The sequence below is a fragment of the Haliotis rufescens genome, unplaced genomic scaffold (genome assembly GCF_023055435.1).
Source record: "Haliotis rufescens isolate VD_foot unplaced genomic scaffold, xgHalRufe1.0.p SCAF_29, whole genome shotgun sequence".
Lineage (NCBI taxonomy): Eukaryota > Metazoa > Mollusca > Gastropoda > Lepetellida > Haliotidae > Haliotis > Haliotis rufescens.
In genome coordinates this window covers 3,138,939-3,159,755 of record NW_025963990.1, presented here as the reverse complement: position 1 = coordinate 3,159,755, position 20,817 = coordinate 3,138,939, and the positions used below count along the sequence as shown (strand labels likewise).

General features: G+C 41.6%; 1 protein-coding gene across 5 annotated transcripts in view; it reads right to left on the bottom strand.

The window, feature by feature from the left end:
• The window catches only part of LOC124144404 (tyrosine-protein phosphatase non-receptor type 11-like), an 81,475-nt gene that overhangs the window by 10,608 nt on the left and 50,050 nt on the right, over positions 1-20,817 (bottom strand). For all 5 annotated transcript variants that reach the window (XM_048402784.1, XM_048402781.1, XM_048402782.1 and 2 more), the window contains exons 2-9: positions 16,550-16,672; positions 15,438-15,632; positions 12,182-12,344; positions 10,532-10,648; positions 9,657-9,767; positions 9,163-9,259; positions 5,393-5,472; positions 862-1,008 (exon numbers count right to left, since the gene is read on the bottom strand). In XM_048402784.1, coding sequence (XP_048258741.1) covers positions 862-1,008; positions 5,393-5,472; positions 9,163-9,259; positions 9,657-9,767; positions 10,532-10,648; positions 12,182-12,344; positions 15,438-15,632; positions 16,550-16,672 — 1,033 coding nt within the window. The remainder of the gene's footprint in view (positions 1-861; positions 1,009-5,392; positions 5,473-9,162; positions 9,260-9,656; positions 9,768-10,531; positions 10,649-12,181; positions 12,345-15,437; positions 15,633-16,549; positions 16,673-20,817) is intronic.

Here is a 20,817-nt window from a genome sequence, read left to right as displayed (position 1 = left end):
TCATCTCTACAAACACATGCCGAGCTACAGATAAGCTGCGTATTTGCGTAACATGCCACCCAAAACTATTCAAAATCCAATTACTTTCAATTGATTTGCGTACAGAAATGCATGCATTAAATGGAAAACGCAATTGTTTGAGAACAGCACGTGTAAATACCCAATAAAGTTTTTTCAGCATGTGTAAAACGGATTAATTTCCAAAACACAATTACGAGCTAATTTACTTTCAGAGTCAAGCCTATATTTAGGACTGTTATATAAATCTAAAACATTATTTCATTTTTTTCAAATCTCAAAATGCTTACTCATTTTGGGAAAAACCCAAAAGCGTGATGAACAGATGAGCGAAAAAATATTGGTTACCCAATGAAAAATGTAATAACCCCATTAAAATAGAAAACTTCGAGTAAAAACTCAATTGCTCAAAAAGTTACCTGGTGCTCTGACATGATAAAATGACAACAATTTCAATATTACAACAACAATGATAAAGATTGTTTGAACATTTCTCTCAACTTCACACATGAAACAAATTTGAAGAGTGTTAAAGGGAGTATTGCCCTAAAAACTACTTCTAAAGGTCAAGTAAAATGTTTTTTCTTGGATGGGCCTGTCATAAATTTTCCAGAAGTAGAACAAATATAATGTTGTGGTCTTGTGAAGACACATCTATTTTGAGCTTCTCTTTGCTTGTATTCTTGGTTCCTGACAATGATTTTATGTCACCTTCGGTATTTTGGTATATTGACTAAGCAGTGAAAAACATTAGGCATGGTCTAATTCTGAAATAAAAAAATTAAAAATAACGAAAGAGTGTCAAATTAAAGTACAAATTATAAAATTCAAACAATGTCTCACCTTTCCCCTTTCAACTTCTTTGGTTGTCATGACAATGACCCGAGAGTTTTCCTGCCAGACCATTCGCCAGAGGTCAGCGACTGTGTGGGGGAGACATCCCTGGGTGGCAATGTACGTCTTCTTCGGCTCCAGGCTGTCCTCCTCAGCCTGCAAAACAAAATATGGGGCTAGACAGCAGTATACCTGACACCTTCCGCCAACAAAACATGGGGCTAGACAGCAGTATACCTGACACCTTCCGCCAACAAAACATGGGGCTAGACAGCAGTATACCTGATACCTTCCGCCAACAAAACATGGGGCTAGACAGCAGTATACCCGACACCTTCCAACAACAAAACATGGGGCTAGACAGCAGTATACCCGACACATTCCGCCAACAAAACATGGGGCAAGACAGCAGAACACCCGACACCTTCCACCAACAAAACACGGGGCTAGACTGCAGTATACCTGACACCTTCTGCCAACAAAACACGGAGCTAGATAGCAGTATACCTGATACCTTCCGCCAACAAAACATGGGGCTAGACAACAGTATACCTGACACCTTCCACCAACAAAACATGGGGCTCGACAGCAGTACACCTGATATATTCCGCCAACAAAACATGGGGGTAGACAGCAGTATACCCGACACCTTCCACCAACAAAACATGGAGCTAGACAGCAGCATACCCGACACCTTCCGCCAACAAAACATGGGGCTAGACAGCAGTATACCCGACACCTTCCGCCAACAAAACATGGGGCTAGACAGCGGTTTACCTGACACCTTCCGCCAACAAAACATGGGGCTAGACAGCAGTATACCCGACACCTTCCACCAAAAAAACATGGGGCTAGACAGCAGAATACCCGGCACCTTCTGCCAACAAAACATGGAGCTAGACAGCAGTATACCCGACACCTTCCGCCAACAAAACATTGGGCTAGACAGCAGAATACCTGACACCTTCCACCAACAAAACATGGAGCTAGACAGCAGTATACCCGACACCTTCCGCCAACAAAACATGGGGCTATACAGCAGTATACCCAACACCTTCCAACAACAAAACATGGGGCTAGACAGCAGTATACCCGACACCTTCCACCAACAAAACTTGGAGCTAGACAGCAGAATACCTGACACCTTCCACCAACAAAACATGGAGCTAGACAGCGTTATACCTGACACCTTCCACCAACAAAACATGGGGCTAGACAGCAGTATACCCGACACCTTCCACCAAAAAAACATGGGGCTAGACAGCAGAATACCTGACACCTTCCACCAACAAAACATGGAGCTAGACAGCAGTATACCCGACACCTTCCGCCAACAAAACATGGGGCTAGACAGCAGAATACCTGACACCTTCCGCCAACAAAACATGGCGCTAGACAGCAGTATACCCGACACCTTCCACCAACAAAACATGGGGCTAGACAGCAGTATACCCGGCACCTTCCACCAACAAAACATGGGGCTAGACAACAGTATACCTGACACCTTCCACCAACAAAACATGGGGCTAGACAGCAGTATACCCGACACCTTCCACCAACAAGACATGGCGCTAGACAACAGTATACCCGACACCTTCCACCAACAAAACATGGCGCTAGACAGCAATATACCCGACACCTTCCACCAACAAAACATGGGGCTAGATAGCAGTATACCCGACACCTTCCGCCAACAAAACATGGGGCTAGACAGCAGTATACCTGACACCTTCCGCCAACAAAACATGGCGCTAGACAGCAGTATACCCGACACCTTCCACCAACAAAACATGGGGCTAGACAGCAGTATACCCGGCACCTTCCACCAACAAAACATGGGGCTAGACAACAGTATACCTGACACCTTCCACCAACAAAACATGGGGCTAGACAGCAGTATACCCGACACCTTCCACCAACAAGACATGGCGCTAGACAACAGTATACCCGACACCTTCCACCAACAAAACATGGCGCTAGACAGCAATATACCCGACACCTTCCACCAACAAAACATGGGGCTAGATAGCAGTATCACCGACACCTTCCGCCAACAAAACATGGGGCTAGACAGCAGTATACCCGACACCTTCGGCCAACAAAACATGGGGCTAGACAGCAGTATACCCGACACCTTCCACCAACAAAACATGGGGCTAGACAGCAGTATACCCGACACCTTCCACCAACAAAACATGGAGCTAGGCAGCAGTATACCTGACACCTTCCACCAACAAAACATGGGGCTAGACAGCAGTATACCCGACACCTTCCACCAACAAAACATGGGGCTAGACAGCAGTATACCCGACACCTTCCACCAACAAAACATGGGGCTAGACAGCAGTATACCCGACACCTTCAGCCAACAAAACATGGGGCTAGACAGCAGTATACCCGACACCTTCTGCCAACAAAACACGGGGCTAGACAGCAGTATACCCGATACCTTCCACCAACAAAACATGGGGCTAGACAGCAGTATACCCGATACCGTTCACCATTTTGGTAAGGGATGTGCAGAGCTCCAGATAAGCTTTTGGTGTTGTGGGTATTTTACCCTTGCATTTTAAAATAATTGGGAATCAGTAATTCTATCTGCGTATTCAAATTTCAGTTACCCACTAGTTTTTACACATGTGGGTATTTAAGTTAAATATTTAAAAACACTATTCATCTAGTCCCTGCAAACTGGTGCCGTGTGGGTTCGAGAGCTTTATAGGACTTAAAAATACCACGATACTTCCACAAGAAAGTGTGATGGCAAATGATCATGATGTAACTGTCATCGTGGAGTTTGGCAAGGTTGACGGAATGCCCGGTTATAATTTCAAGATAAGTTGCTGATTTGCTAATCGAATACGCAGGGTTATTTCACAATATTTTGATGATACGGACAAGTTTTATTTTTGTAGCGTATCTGTAATGTTCGTTGCGTATTTGATACGCTTGGATTATATTTTATTGCGTATTTCTGCATTTCTGATGCGTATTTCACACAGATACGCAGCTTACCTGGAGCTCTGGATGTGCACAAGCTAATTCCTTAGTTATGGGTTCGAAGTTGTTAAGCCGCCATTATTAGCTGTCTTGCTAAAGTAACAGGGGGTTTGCCTTGCTGTTGTGTGTCACTTTATTCGAAGCATCAAACAAATATGTCTGACATTTATTCATCATGGGAAACAACACATAATAGATCAACTGACTACACACCATCCAGTGGTAGAAATTGGCACGCGTCCTATAGTCTGGACAAACTGCCCAATAATGAAAATATTATAAGGACTAGTAGAAATTTGCCCTTTTTAAGGGCTTGGCTATTTTTTATCATTATAAGGTGAGGTGAAATGACGATAAACGTCACATCCTAAGATTATTACACTTATATAGTGACGTGCACGCACATGTGTGTTAGTGTTCTAGTGTGTGTGTGTGGCTGCTTGTACTAGTCCGGACTGATGCCGATTTTATAGTGCTAGCCCACTGAGATACCATGCCGCAGTTTAACATGAATACCCCACTCAGACACAGTATACTGACTCCAAGCCGACCTGTCCTTGTTTTAGCCACTTCATGCCGAGCGCTAGACAGGGTAACAACAAGTACCATCTTTGAATGTCTTTTGGTATGACGCGGCCGGGGATTGAACCCCGTACCTTCTGCTCTCCCCGACTGGGCACTCTGCCACTAGACCACGGAGAAGATGTCATTATAAGGACTAGTGGGCTTAAACTGTAAGGTTCTACCGCTGCCACCCACAGCCCTGTAGAGAGTGAGTGAGTGAGTGAGTGAAATGATTTTCCTCCGCCTTGAACATTATTTCAGTTAGGGCATGATGTGCTAGCTTGATGTGCCAGCTTGACGTGTCAGCTTGATGTGTCAGCTTGATGTGCTAGCTTGATGTGTCAGCTTGACGTGTCAGCTTGACGTGCCAGCTTGACGTGTCAGCTTGACGTGTCAGCTTGACGTGCTAGCTTGATGTGCTAGCTTGATGTGTCAGCTTGATGTGCCAGCTTGATGTGCCAGCTTGATGTGTCAGCTTGATGTGTCAGCTTGACGTGCCAGCTTGACGTGTCAGCTTGACGTGTCAGCTTGACGTGTCAGCTTGATGTGCTAGCTTGATGTGTCAGCTTGATGTGTCAGCTTGATGTGTGAGCTTGACGTGCTAGCTTGACGTGCTAGCTTGACGTGTCAGCTTGACGTGTCAGCTTGAAGTGTCAGCTTGACGTGTCAGCTTGACGTGTCAGCTTGATGTGTCAGCTTGAAGTGTCAGCTTGATGTGTCAGCTTGATGTGTCAGCTTGAAGTGTCAGCTTGATGTGCTAGCTTGACGTGTCAGCTTGATGTGTCAGCTTGATGTGTCAGCTTGACGTGTCAGTTTAATGTGTCAGCTTGATGTGTCAGTTTAATGTGTCAGCTTGATGTGTCAGCTTGATGTGCTAGCTTGATGTGTCAGCTTGATGTGTCAGCTTGATGTGTCAGCTTGACGTGTGAGGAAAGCCCAAGGAAGTTGAGGTTATGAAGCAGCCAATACAACTCACTGTGATTAGATTAGCATTGATGTAGTCAGCTCCCACGACGTTGGGGTCACAGTCCTTCAATAACACCCTTGTGTGGTCAACTGAAAGGTAAGAGGGTCAAGGTCAAAATAAAAAGCAACACATACAATTTCATGATTATTACCCTAAATTCTAAATCTAGACCGCTCTCATGAAGCTGCAATATTGCTGAGTGCCCCGTTAAACAATAGTGAGTGAGTGAGTTGGGTTTAACACGTTAAGGTCTCAGACGTTAACCACTTCGGTGAAACCCACGAGCACGGGTATGGTGCTGACAAACCTAAAAACATAATCGGGGCGAACCGGGATTCGAACCCACAATCATAGGTTTCTGGCGTGCCCAAGGGACGCAACTCTGCACAGCGAACCGCGGCGCCTTAGACGACTGGGCCACCCGTGCCCCCGCGTTAAACAATAAACAAAACTGGGACACTGTCAACCATTTCGGTCAATTCAGCAATTTTGTCTCATTCCACCATTTCTGGTTTCAAATTAACAACTTGGGTCTCATGGGATACGATGACGTGCATTTACCAAGTCAGCGAACCTGACCATCCGAAAACCCATTAGTCGCCTCTTACGACAAGCATGGGTCGCTGAAGACAAATTCTAACCTGGATCTTCACAGTTCCTGACACTAGTATCAATCTTCACGGACTAGTTGTCTACATATACCCCTGTATATCACATAGACAGGTACATAAACAATGTTTACAGTAAACAATAATCAGGTTGTAGTCGGACATACACACAGAGCTTGATTGAAGGAACTAATTGGCACCAGGTGCATGTTGACATGAAAATGTGAGTGAGTGAGTGAGTGAGTGAGTGAGTGAGTGAGTGAGTGAGTGAGTGAGAGTGAATGAGTGCGTTAGTGCGTGAGTGAGTGAGTGAGTATGGTTTTACGCCGCTTTTAGCAATATTCCAACAATATCATGGCGGGGGACACCAGAAATGGGCTTCACACATTGTACCCATGTTGGGAATTGAACCCGAGTCTTCGAACGCTTTAACCACTAGGCTACCCGACCGCCCCTGAGTGAGTGAGTGAGTGAGTGAGTGAGTGAGTGAGTGAGTGAGTGAGTGAGTGAGTGAGTGGGGCACACCAGACTTCATCCACTATCAAAATCATCAAGTATTTTACATTTTAACTTAGATCAATGATGGGCTGAGAGATAATTAAAAGTTTGACTTTTTTGCTAAGAATCTCATTTTTCAGGCCATGGGAGAAGGGTGTTCATTTTAGTAAAGGGTGCGCATTAACAGTATTTCCGATGTATAGAGAAAGAAAAACTTGAAAAGCAAACAAATTTTAAAATTGACATAACCAGGAATGCACCTTATGACCTATCAGTGTAGCAATGTGCAGCTGAGTTGGCTTTCAGTCTATATACAAACAGCGCCACCACACTCCACGAGCCGAGGTAGGAAATCACTCTTCACCTCATATTCCTAATGACTTCTAGTAAACATGACTAAGTAAACGCGATGACAACAGCGTCAGGGCATTGTACTTCCTGGTGTGTGAAGGCCGTTATTCACAGCACCGATGGCTGTCTACAGATCAACCTACATACAATGGCCTGGTTCAAATTACCACACCACTCGAACATGCTAATGTTGTACATTTTATTTAAGGTCAGATTTTGGTGGTTATGGTTGAAACAACCTGATGTTGGAGTACTTTATTTAGGCCTGATTTTATCAACAGATTGTTGTGTGTGAAACCCCTGGTCTTAGCACGCTTAAGGTAGGCTTAAAATAAAACATAAAGCATATTTTGGATTGTTTTCAGAAAACATAAATGTGAATACATTGCCAAGTGTGCAGTGCTACTTAAGATTGTAACCCTCTGTAACAAATTGTCACTGTTGTAGCTGATTGTCACTGTTGTAACTGTTTGTCACTGTTGTAGCTGATTTTCACTGTTGTAACTGATTGTCACTGTTGTAACTGATTGTCACTGTTGTATCTGATTGTCACTGTTGTATCTGATTGTCACTGTTGTATCTGATTGTCATTGTTGTATCTGATTGTCATTGCTGTAACTGATTGTCTAGTTTAACCTGTTGTAGCTGATTGTCACCATTGTAACTGATTGTCATTGTTGTAACTGATTGTCATCACTGTAACTGATTGTCTAGTTGTTTAACCTGTTGTAGCTGATTGTCATTGTTTTATCTGATTGTCACTGTTGTATCTGATTGTCATTGTTGTATCTGATTGTCATCGCTGTAACTGATTGTCTAGTTTTACCTGTTGTAACTGATTGTCACTGTTGTAGCTGATTGTCACTGTTGTAACTGATTGTCATTGTTGTAGCTGATTGTCACCATTGTCACTGATTGTCATTGTTGTAGCTGATTGTCACCATTGTCACTGATTGTCATTGTTGTAGCTGATTGTCATTGTTGTGAATGATTGTCATTGTTGTAACTGATTGTCATTGTTGTAGCTGATTGTCTAGTTGTTTAACCTGTTGTAACTGATTGTCACGGTTGTAAATGATTGTCACTGTTGTAACTGATTGTCTAGTTGTCTAACCTGTTGTAACTGATTGTCATTGTTGTAGCTGATTGTCACTGTTGTAACTGATTGTCTAGTTGTCTAACCTGTTGTAACTGATTGTCATTGTTGTAACTGATTGTCTAGTTGTTTAACCTGTTGTAACTGATTGTCACGGTTGTAAATGGTTGTCATTGTTGTAACTCATTGTCTAGTTGTTTAACCTGTTGTAGCTGATTGTCACTGTTGTAACTGATTGTCACTGTTGTAACTGATTGTCACTGTTGTAACTGATTGTCACTGTTGTAACGGATCGTCACTGTTGTAACTGATTGTCACTGTTGTAACTGATTGTCACTGTTGTAACTGATCGTCACTGTTGTAACGGATCGTCACTGTTGTAACGGATCGTCACTGTTGTAACGGATTGTCACTGTTGTAACAGTTTGTCTAGTTGTTTAACCTGTATCACAATACAATGCATTGCAGGCCATTGTGACATCATTGGTTACCATGACATCACAAGACAATGACATCAGTAATCTCTGAACCTGGTTAGCTGTACCTTTTACACAAAAACACTTATCACTGTTTACATTCTGAAATAGTTGGCAAAATGATTCTGGATGAAAAACTGAATCCTTCTCTTGTGTCTCTTGATATCAAATATCTCAACACCCATCCATAAAATTGAGTGAGTGAGTGAGTTGGGTTTAACACCACTTTTAACAGTATTCCAGTTATATCACAGCGTGTCTCCTTAATGTGGGAGGAAAGCCCGAAGTGATGCAGGTCTCAGACGTTTACCACTTCGGTGAAACCCACGAGCACGGGTATGGTGCTGACAAACCTAGAAACATAATTGGGGCGAATTGGGATTTGAACCCACAATAATAGGTTTCTGGCGTGCCCACGGGACGCAACTCTGCACAGCGAATCTCTGTGCCTTAGACGACTGGGCCACCAGTGCCCCCCATAAGAGTTAAAGACTCTTTAGCAAACCATGGACGTTAAAACTTTTGAACTCACTTGGGGGAGGTTCTCAATATGACAACTGAAGCTAAAAAGGTTAATATACAAAAAATTATCATCATTTTCATTTTGATCCACGAAAACAATTTTGCAACAAATTTGTAAACCATGAAGACAAAAAACATCTGTCCATACACACTGACAGTATGTCATATGCATGTTTGAACTGATGTATGATAAATGCTATAAAGGAATTGGACACGTCAAATACTCACAGGGTAAAATATTCTTGTATCTATTTTTAGCTTTGTTTTCGGGTCTCATACCCTCCTTTCGGCTGTACAGGTGGCGAACCTCTTGTTGTTGCAATTGCTGAAATCACAGGTAAATGACAATCACAGGTAAATGACAAATTACAGGTAAACGACAATCATAGGTAAGTGACAATCACAGGTAAATGGCAATTACAGGTAAATGGCAATTACAGGTAAATGACAATTACAGGTAAATGACAATCACAGGTACATGGCAATTACAGGTAAATGGCAATCACAGGTAAATGACAATCACAGGTAAATGGCAATTACAGGTAAATGACAATCACAGGTAAATGACGATTATAGACAATGGCTGTAACAAACACTTCTTGATGTCACTTTGAATACCTTGTGTGTACATTGTTTATATGCCTATAAAAATTAATTAAAAATTAATTAAAAATAAAATTAAAAAGATATAAAACGGATTTCCAAGCAAAAAAACCTCGTACCTCGAACTCATCCCAGAATCCTCCCTTATTCTTGTCATTCTCCTTCTCAGCCTGGAGTTGTTTGATGCGATTGTCGATACCAGATGCTGTGATTCTTGTGGCGTTGAACGGCTGAAACAAAATGTTTATTACAAGTTACAGGAAAATATTGTAGGTGAAATAATTCGTAGAGTCAGGAGTGATGTGAGTATTTTTGTTTGTTGCTTTAAACTGCAGTTAGCAATATTTCAGCTGTCACCTAGCACCAGGCAGGGCAACAACAAGTACCATCTTTTATGATGGCCTGGAATCAAACCACCGACCTTCCGCTCTCTGAAGAAAAGCTCTATCCGCTAGGCCACAAAGGCGGTCTAGCCAGGTCTTACAGGAATTTTTTCACACGATCACTAATAAAAGACCTTTAAATAAACATGATTCCCATGAGGCCCCTCAGGTTAGTTCTCTCAAAACATGATGTCAACTTTATATTCTCACAGTGAGTGAGTGAGTGAGTGAGTGAGTGAGTGAGTGAGTGAGTGAGTGAGTTGGGTTTAACACCGCTTTTAACAGTATTCCATTTATATCACGGCGTGTCAGCTTAATGTGGGAGGAAAGCCCGAAGTGATGCAGGATTCAGACATATACCACTTCGGTGAAACCTACGAGCACGGGTATGGTGACAAACCTAGAAACATAATTGGGGTGAACCGGGATTCGAACCCACAATCATAGGTTTCTGGCATACCCAAGGGACGCAACTCTGCACAGCGAATCGCGGCGCCTTAGACGACTGGGCCACCCGTGCACCCTATATTTTCACAGGCAAACCCTTACCTTAATTACTGTTGAAATTCATAAGAACGTGCAAAAACAGATGATATCGTGTAGGCACTCACCATTTTAAGATGGACGACAGTGCCCGACGTTTCCACCATAGGGTTCTTCTTGTAATGGTCGACTAGTTCTGAGAGTGTCTGGAATTGCTCCCCACCTCCCACATCGTACTTCCCTTCCTGCAACAAAACATGTTGTTTGTGGAGGAGTGAGTGAGTGAGGTGAAAACGGGTTTAAGGTAGAGTTCAAGATTATTGCACTTATATAGCAAGGTGCATTCATCATGTGTGTGTCTGTGTGTGTGGCTGCTTGTACTAGTCCAGACTGATGCCAATTTATACTGCTAGCCCACTGAGACACCATGCCGCTGTTTAACATGAATACCCTACTCAGACACAGTATACTGACTCCGAGCCGACCAGTCCTTGTTTTAGCCCCTTAATGCCAAGCACCAGACAGGGAAACAACAAGTACAATCTTTAACGTCTCTTGGTTTGACGCGGCCGGGGATCAAACTGACCTTCAACTCTCGGGGCAGACGTTCTATCTACTAGAGCACAGCCGTTTCTAATATTTTTATGTGTATTGACTTTTTATGAATCTTTGTGAACAGTTCAAAAGTCTGTCGGATAAAAATAATAATTCCATGACATAAATTTCTGTAATATCATGATGTGTTGGATGATTAATTCACATGGAACAAAGTTTTATATATTTAGTTGTTTCTTTGCTTTACCATGTTTACCACACAAAAGTTTCACAATCAGGACAAATCTGGGATTCAGACCCCAAACCAGCAGATCCTAGACGAGGTGAGGCATGTGATCATAGGATACTGGCATGGAAAGGGGAGACAATTCTTCACAAACAACACCTTACACCCTGGCAGGGACTTAACTAGGACTCCAGACTGAGTGTCCTTGGCAGGCCCATTGGGATTTTTTTAAATTTTGTTCAAAATTGGGATGCTTTTAAAGTTTTTTCCCTCACTAAATTCAGAGGTCTGGAATTCGATGCATTAAAGCCTCCTGCTCGGTATTGGGCCGTAATCAAGTCACCTTACAAAGCTATTACGAGTGACATCTATAACAGCATGAAATTAAAATTGTTTAATTCCAATTTGGGAATTTCTTACAGACATTTGCTGCAGTGAGTGAGTTGGGTTTAACGCCGCTTTTAACAGTATTCAAGTTATATCACGGCGTGTCAGCTTAATGTTGGAGGAAAGCTCGAAGTGATGCAGGTCTCAGACGTTTACCACTTCGGTGAAACCCACGAGCACGGGTATGGTACTGACAAACCTAGAAACATAATCGGGGCAAACCTGGATTCGAACCCACAATCATAGGTTTCTGGCGTGCCCAAGGGACGCAACTCTGCATAGCGAATCGCGGCACCTTAGACAACTGGGCCACCCGTGCCCCCCATTTGTTGCAGAGTTGGGCCCAAATATATATTGGCATCTAAGTAGTCTGTGCCAAAAACATTTGAGTCTGCTAGACCGACCCTGCCTCTTGACATTTTCAGTAGATCTAACAAACTTTTATAAGCAATGCTTACTCGACCGAAAGAATTTGACTTGACTCAGGCTACAGAGTAGTGGCTAAAGTCCCAGACTGTCCAAACATGTCCAGATACAGCACTGACTGAGCCATCCGCCAGGATGTAAAAACAAATCTCACATTAAGTCCAAGGGAATAACAAGGACTTACGTGATATCGAATCTTCACATGTGTTATTTTATCCTCACATCTGACAGAAAGAACAAAGTCGCCCGGCTTGCTCTGGCTCTCTCGCACCAAGTAACTGCCATTTTTACCCTTGTCCATCAAACATTTCTCTGCCTCCTTTCCAGATATATGACCATGGAACCATCTGCAACAACGATAATAATAATAATAATAATAATAATAATAATAATAATAATAATAATATGATGATGATGATGATGATGATGATGATGACGATGATAATAATTAATAGCCGCGGTTAATAACGGCGAAATGTGTGATCTTCCGATCGCTTAGCCGAAATGAATTAAAACAATATTTAAAGGAATTTTGAATAAAATTAATAAAATAAGTTACAAAGATAAGTCCAGATATACAATGAACTCTTTTTATAGCCAGACAGTGTAATTACATGATTAATTTGCCTACTTCAGTATGGATTTGTTGACATAGTATATCATGGTTACGTGCTCACGGTAATGTCTTTGCGTTGGGGCAAAAAACCTATCAAAACTCATGATGGCGTGTATATGCACACACCCTTCAACCCAGCTGTGTGTTTTGGAAAAAAAGTGAACAATATACTCAAGAAAATACAGTTATGATAACAATAATAACGATAGAAATATTAATGAAAATAATAATAACAATATATACCACATCTATCATTAGAAAATGATCATGGCACAACACAATTATTGATCCAGTTAGACTGACGTTGCCAAATTTCCTTCTCAACTTCCTGGGGAGTATACAACTATAGGTGCCTGTTGGCACTTGAAGGTCTTCAGGCATCAGTGTGGAGATAAGACGGACTGACCTCTCTTGGTAGAGTTATATGACAGAATACTTCAGCTCTAAGACGGACTGACCTCTCTAGGGTAGAGCTACATGACAATACTTCAGCTCTAAGACGGACTGACCTCTCTAGGGTAGAGCTACATGACAGAATACTTCAGCTCTAAGACGGACTTCTCTGGGGTAGAGTTACATTACGGAATACTTCAGCTCTAAGACGGACTGACCTCTCTGGGGTAGAGCTACATAACAATACTTCAGCTCTAAGACGGACTGACCTCTCTAGGGTAGAGCTACATGACAATACTTCAGCTCTAAGGCGGACTGACCTCTCTAGGGTAGAGCTACATGACAGAATACTTCAGCTCTAAGACGGAATGACCTCTCTTGGTAGAGTTATATGACAGAATACTTCAGCTCTAAGACGGACTGACCTCTCTAGGGTAGAGCTACATGACAGAATACTTCAGCTCTAAGACGGACTGACCTCTCTAGGGTAGAGCTACATGACAGAATACTTCAGCTCTAAGACGGACTTCTCTGGGGTAGAGTTACATTACAGAATACTTCAGCTCTAAGACGGACTGACCTCTCTGGGGTAGAGCTACATGACAATACTTCAGCTCTAAGACGGACTGACCTCTCTGGGGTAGAGCTACATGACAATACTTCAGCTCTAAGACGGACTGACCTCTCTGGGGTAGAGCTACATAACAATACTTCAGCTCTAAGACGGACTGACCTCTCTAGGGTAGAGCTACATGACAATACTTCAGCTCTAAGGCGGACTGACCTCTCTAGGGTAGAGCTACATGACAGAATACTTCAGCTCTAAGACGGAATGACCTCTCTTGGTAGAGTTATATGACAGAATACTTCAGCTCTAAGACGGACTGACCTCTCTAGGGTAGAGCTACATGACAGAATACTTCAGCTCTAAGACGGACTGACCTCTCTAGGGTAGAGCTACATGACAGAATACTTCAGCTCTAAGACGGACTTCTCTGGGGTAGAGTTACATTACAGAATACTTCAGCTCTAAGACGGACTGACCTCTCTGGGGTAGAGCTACATAACAATACTTCAGCTCTAAGACGGACTGACCTCTCTAGGGTAGAGCTACATGACAATACTTCAGCTCTAAGTTGGACTGACCTCTCTAGGGTAGAGCTACATGACAGAATACTTCAGCTCTAAGACGGACTGACCTCTCTAGGGTAGAGCTACATGACAGAATACTTCAGCTCTAAGACGGACTTCTCTGGGGTAGAGTTACATTACAGAATACTTCAGCTCTAAGACGGACTGACCTCTCTGGGGTAGAGCTACATGACAATACTTCAGCTCTAAGACGGACTGACCTCTCTGGGGTAGAGCTACATGACAATACTTCAGCTCTAAGGCGGACTGACCTCTCTAGGGTAGAGCTACATGACAGAATACTTCAGCTCTAAGACGGAATGACCTCTCTTGGTAGAGTTATATGACAGAATACTTCAGCTCTAAGACGGACTGACCTCTCTAGGGTAGAGCTACATGACAGAATACTTCAGCTCTAAGACGGACTGACCTCTCTAGGGTAGAGCTACATGACAGAATACTTCAGCTCTAAGACGGACTTCTCTGGGGTAGAGTTACATTACAGAATACTTCAGCTCTAAGACGGACTGACCTCTCTGGGGTAGAGCTACATAACAATACTTCAGCTCTAAGACGGACTGACCTCTCTAGGGTAGAGCTACATGACAATACTTCAGCTCTAAGGCGGACTGACCTCTCTAGGGTAGAGCTACATGACAGAATACTTCAGCTCTAAGACGGACTTCTCTGGGGTAGAGTTACATTACAGAATACTTCAGCTCTAAGACGGACTGACCTCTCTGGGGTAGAGCTACATGACAATACTTCAGCTCTAAGACGGACTTCTCTGGGGTAGAGTTACATTACAGAATACTTCAACTCTAAGACGGACTGACCTCTCTAGGGTAGAGCTACATGACAATACTTCAGCTCTAAGATGGACTGACCTCTCTGGGGTAGAGCTACATGACAATACTTCAGCTCTAAGACGGACTGACCTCTCTGGGGTAGAGCTACATGACAATACTTCAGCTCTAAGACGGACTGACCTCTCTGGGGTAGAGCTACATGACAATACTTCAGCTCTAAGACGGACTGACCTCTCTGGGGTAGAGCTACATGACAGAATACTTCAGCTCTAAGACGGAATGACCTCTCTTGGTAGAGTTATATGACAGAATACTTCAGCTCTAAGACAGACTGACCTCTCTAGGGTAGAGCTACATGACAATACTTCAGCTCTAAGACGGACTGACCTCTCTGGGGTAGAGCTACATGACAATACTTCAGCTCTAAGGCGGACTGACCTCTCTGGGGTAGAGCTACATGACAGAGTACTTCAGTTTTAAGACAGACTGACCTCTCTGGGGTTGGGTCTTCTGACATCAGAGGGTACTTCAGCTCAATGACTTCTCCATTCTTCTCCTTCAGCTGGCTGTACTTCTCCATGTAGTTCTGCACCAGTTCTGCTAGGGTGGCAAACTTCTCTCCTCCGTACAGATCATAGAAGTCCCCCGTGTTCTGGATCTTGATGTGAGTGACTTCACCATTGCGTCTGTACCAGAAAGAGGCAATACGTGTGTGAAAGGGATCTTACTGCATGGAGTGAGTGAGTGAGCGAATAAGTTTTTATTTCATGGAGTGAATGAGTGAATAGGGTTTTATTACTTATGAGCAAGTGAGTGAATAAGGTCTTATTACATGGAGTGAGTGAATACGATTTTATTTTATGGAGTGAATAGATTTTTATTACTTGTGAGTGAGTGAGTGAGTGAGTGAATAAGGTTTTATTTCATAGAGTGAATAGGGTTTTATTTCATGGAGTAAGATTTTATTAAGGGAGTAAGGTTTTATTCATGGAGTGAATGAATGAATAGGGTTTTATTACTTATGAATGAGTGAATGGATAAGGTTTTATTTCATGGAGTGCATAGGGTATTATTACTTGTGAGCGAGTGAGTGAATAAGGTTTTAATCATGGAGTGAAAGAGGGAATAGGGTTTCATTGCATGGAGTGAGCGAGCATCAGAATATGGGTTTATTACATGTGAGCGAGTGAAGAAGGATTTATTACACGGAGCGAGTGAGTGAATAAGGTTTTATTTCATGGAGTGAATGCTCTATAGGGTACCAAACAATTGGGAATGCTCAGGAGAACATGCCATCTGTTGGAACTAGGAACTTTTGTTGTTTTGTTGTTTAACGCCGCACTCAGCAATATTCCAGCTATATGATGGCGGTCTGTAAATAATCGAGTCTGGACCAGACAATCCAGGGATTAATATCATGAGCATCAATCCACGCAATTGGGATCGATGACATGCATCAACCAAGTCAGCGAGCCTGACCACCCGATCCCATTAGTCGCCTCTTACGACAAGCATAGTCACCTTTTACGGCAAGCATGGGTTGTTGAAGAGTTATTCTACCCCGGATCTTCACGGGTCGTTGGAACTACGTAGTGAGACTCACCTGACTGACAGAGTGAAGTCCCCTTCCTTGCTCTTGCTAGGTCTCGCCAGGAAGCTCCCGTCTGTGCCCCGCTCCATGAGGAGCTTCTCTGCATCCATCCCAGAAATGTTTGGGTGGAACCATCTGGAATGAAAAGAAAGTCGTAACTATATCTTGAGTGAGTTGTGTTTAACGCCGCTTTTAACAGTATTCCACTTATATCGCGGCGTGTCAGCTTAATGTGGGAGGAAAGCCCGAAGTGATGCAGGTCTCAGACGTTTACCACTTCGGTGAAACCCACGAGCACGGGTATGATGCTGACAAACCTAGAAACATAATTGGGGCGAACCGGGATTCGAACCCACAATCATAGGTTTCTGGCGTGCCCAAGGGATGCAACTCTGCACAGCGAATCGCGGCGCCTTAGACGACTGGGCCACCCGTGCCCCCTGTCGTAACTATAAAATGTCAACACCAGTGTAATTCATCTTCCCGAGGCAAGAGGGTTAACTGACTTTAAAAGTCCAGTTTCCACCCTTGCCAAACTAGGCTCGTATTATGGAGTTACAATTTGGCTGGACTAACGAGTCTATGCATAGTCCAATCAAAATCGCGCAACAAAATCGAAATCCAGTTCGTAATCTGTCATGCAGATTTCGATGGATTGCAGGATTTGCAAAGCATGTGCACTGCCAACTCGTTGTCAACAGATATTTTCGAAATCTTTTCTTGTTTTTAATCAAGGTGTTCACGTGATTTGATGCATTTCGCGATGTAAGACCTGTTTTATCACAATGTAGACATTGATTATCGAGCAGATCGTCCTGACTTGGCTCAATGAATGGCACAACACCTACTGAAATATGAACATGCTGAATGGCACAACACCTGCTGAAATAAGAACATGCTGAATGGCACAACACCTGCTGAAATAAGAACATGCTGAATGGCATAACACCTGCTGAAATAAGAACATGCTGAATGGCACAACACCTGCTGAAATAGGAACATTACGAGCATGGCAAAACAGGGCTTGATTTGAGCAATAGATTTAACTTGCACCAGGTGCATGTTGACATGAAAAGCTTGTTGCACCAGACGATATAGGGTGGGACCCTAGTCCCATAAAGTTGAAACATGGACGCATAATCTAGTCTCTAAATATCTGTTCTGTGCTCACTGTGTCATGTGTCAAGAACTACACAAAACACAGGAGATAGTAAGGCTACTAAGAGGTTCAATGGTTGATGTTGTGTGAACAAGTAAAGGTTTATTATAGTTACCGTACTCGACGTAATAAGCGCCCCGCTCTAATAAGCGCCCACAGCGATATTTGCTAATGTATTGGCTAGTGAACATGGTGAACAATCCCAATTAGCACCCCTTCCGATTGATCAATGTACACAAGATTTATTTATTATAATACGGACTAGTGTGTTATATGCACCCTTAATTATGGGCAATTCAATTCTGGAAAAGTATATCTGTCGTACATAAAGCTTTCAGGCTGTCAGCATAAACCACAAAATTTATCTTTCAACGCTGTTTTTTTCACCAAAATAATATTCTAATAAAGCCCCCTATTTCTAATTTGGAGAGCGCTTGGACGCTTATTATGTCGAATACGGTATTAAAGTTATTTATTAATTGAATTTTTTTACATGTACTTGGTGCATTGTAGACATATTGTAGACATGTATTCGTGTCCTCTTTAGTTGAACAATCACCCGACCTACATTCCATTATTGGAATAACGAGGGTGTCTGATAACACGGGGGTTGTCCATGGACCCCGAGACCCGCGTTATCACGGGGGGGGGGGGATGACTGTATAAGGTTACATTTTTCATTGATAGGCTGCACTGGTGCATGTTATATATAGCTCAAAAGAAGTTAAGGATCACCCGATTCTTTCATTTTGGTAATGTTAATCTGTCATGGCATGAAAGATTAACTATTGTAACATGGAAGAATCAGGTGATCCTTAACTTCTTTTGAGTAGTATATATAGCTAAATCGAGCCCTGCAAAAGGTCAAATTTTGAGTCACCTCCATGACCACTGATAAACCTAATATTGAATTTCCTGCTTGTAATTTCCCAGAAGTTCAATCACATTACAAGGAGGAGCAGCAATGTTTCTTACGAAAGTAAAATATATTATTCAATTCAAATCTATTTCCCCATATCATACCATGGAATTCCAAGTCTATAGTTTATTGTGCTGTCGTTAGCTGTTTAGTTTGTATATTTCAAATGTAGGGCTTCCCACATTAATTTTGAGACACATCATGATTTTTAAGTATACAGTACTCTCAGAAAGAGATTTTTAAGAGGAAGAGATTGGAAAAAATGCTTCATTCAACTAAATTTGTCCTAGCAAAAACCATTTAGAATTTTTTAAATGGCAATCCTACTTTCTTATTGCCTAGGTAATAATCACATACACGCAGGACCTGTCTCAAGTGGGAAGCCTGACGGGTTGGTTGAGCTGTACCTGGGATGTGTTGTAAGCTGCACAGCGGCAGAGGAAACCTAATGTTAACTATTACTATAATGTGTTTTAATGACGACTATTGTGTTACAATGTGTTTTAATGACGACTATTGTGTTACAATGTGTTTTAGTGATGACTATTGTTTACAATGTGTTTTAATGACGACTATTGTGTTACAATGTGTTTTAATGACGACTATTGTGTTACAATGTGTTTTAATGATGACTGTTGTGTTACAATGTGTTTTAATGACAACTATTGTGTTCCAATGTGTTTTAATGACGACTATTGTGTTACAATGTGTTTTAATGATGACTATTGTGTTACAATGTGTTTTAATGATGACTATTGTGTTACAATGTGTTTTAATGACAACTATTGTGTTACAATGTGTTTTAATGACGACTATTGTGTTACAATGTGTTTTAATGATGACTATTGTGTTACAATGTGTTTTAATGATGACTATTGTGTTACAATGTGTTTTAATGACGACTATTGTTTACAATGTGTTTTAATGATGACTATTGTGTTACAATGTGTTTTAATGACGACTATTGTGTTACAATGTGTTTTAATGACGACTATTGTGTTACAATGTGTTTTAATGACGACTATTGTGTTACAATGTGTTTTAATGACGACTATTGTGTTACAATGTGTTTTAATGATGACTATTGTTTACAATGTGTTTTAATGACGACTATTGTGTTACAATGTGTTTTAATGATGACTATTGTTTACAATGTGTTTTAATGACGACTATTGTGTTACAATGTGTTTTAATGACGACTATTGTGTTACAATGTGTTTTAATGATGACTATTGTGTTACAATGTGTTTTAGTGATGACTATTGTTTACAATGTGTTTTAATGATGACTATTGTTTACAATGTGTTTTAATGACGACTATTGTGTTACAATGTGTTTTAGTGATGACTATTGTTTACAATGTGTTTTAATGATGACTATTGTTTACAATGTGTTTTAATGACGACTATTGTGTTACAATGTGTTTTAATGATGACTATTGTGTTACAATGTGTCTTAATGATGACTTTTGTTTACAATGTGTTTTAATGATGACTATTGTTTACAATGTGTTTTAGTGATGACTATTGTGTTACAATGTGTTTTAATGACGACTATTGTGTTACAATGTGTTTTAGTGATGACTATTGTGTTACAATGTGTTTTAATGATGACTATTGTGTTACAATGTGTTTTAATGTTGACTGTTGTCTTACAATGTGTTTTAATGACGACTAATGTGTTACAATGTGTTTTAATGTTGATCACTCTGCGTTAATGTTAACTATTGTGCTTTAATGACTATTTGGCAATAATAATGACTATTGTTGTGCATTGTGCTTTAATGTTGATCACTGCATTAATGACAACCATTTTGCCTTGATGTTGACTATTGTTGAGTATTGTGCAGTTATGTTGACTATTTTGCCTTAATGCTGCAAACTGTCGACAATTTTGCCTTAGTGCTGACAACTGTTGACTATTTAACCTTAATGCTGCCTACTGTTGACTATTTTGCCTTAATGCTGCCAACTGTTGACTATTTTGCCTTAATGCTGCCAACTGTTGAATATTTTACCTTAATGCTGACTACTGTTGACTATTTTGCCTTAATGCTGCCAACTGTTGACTATTTTGCCTTAATGCTGACTACTGTTGACTATTTTGCCTTAATGCTGACTACTGTTGACTATTTTGCCTTAATGCTGACAACTGTTGACTATTTTGCCTTAATGCTGACTACTGTTGACTATTTTGCCTTAA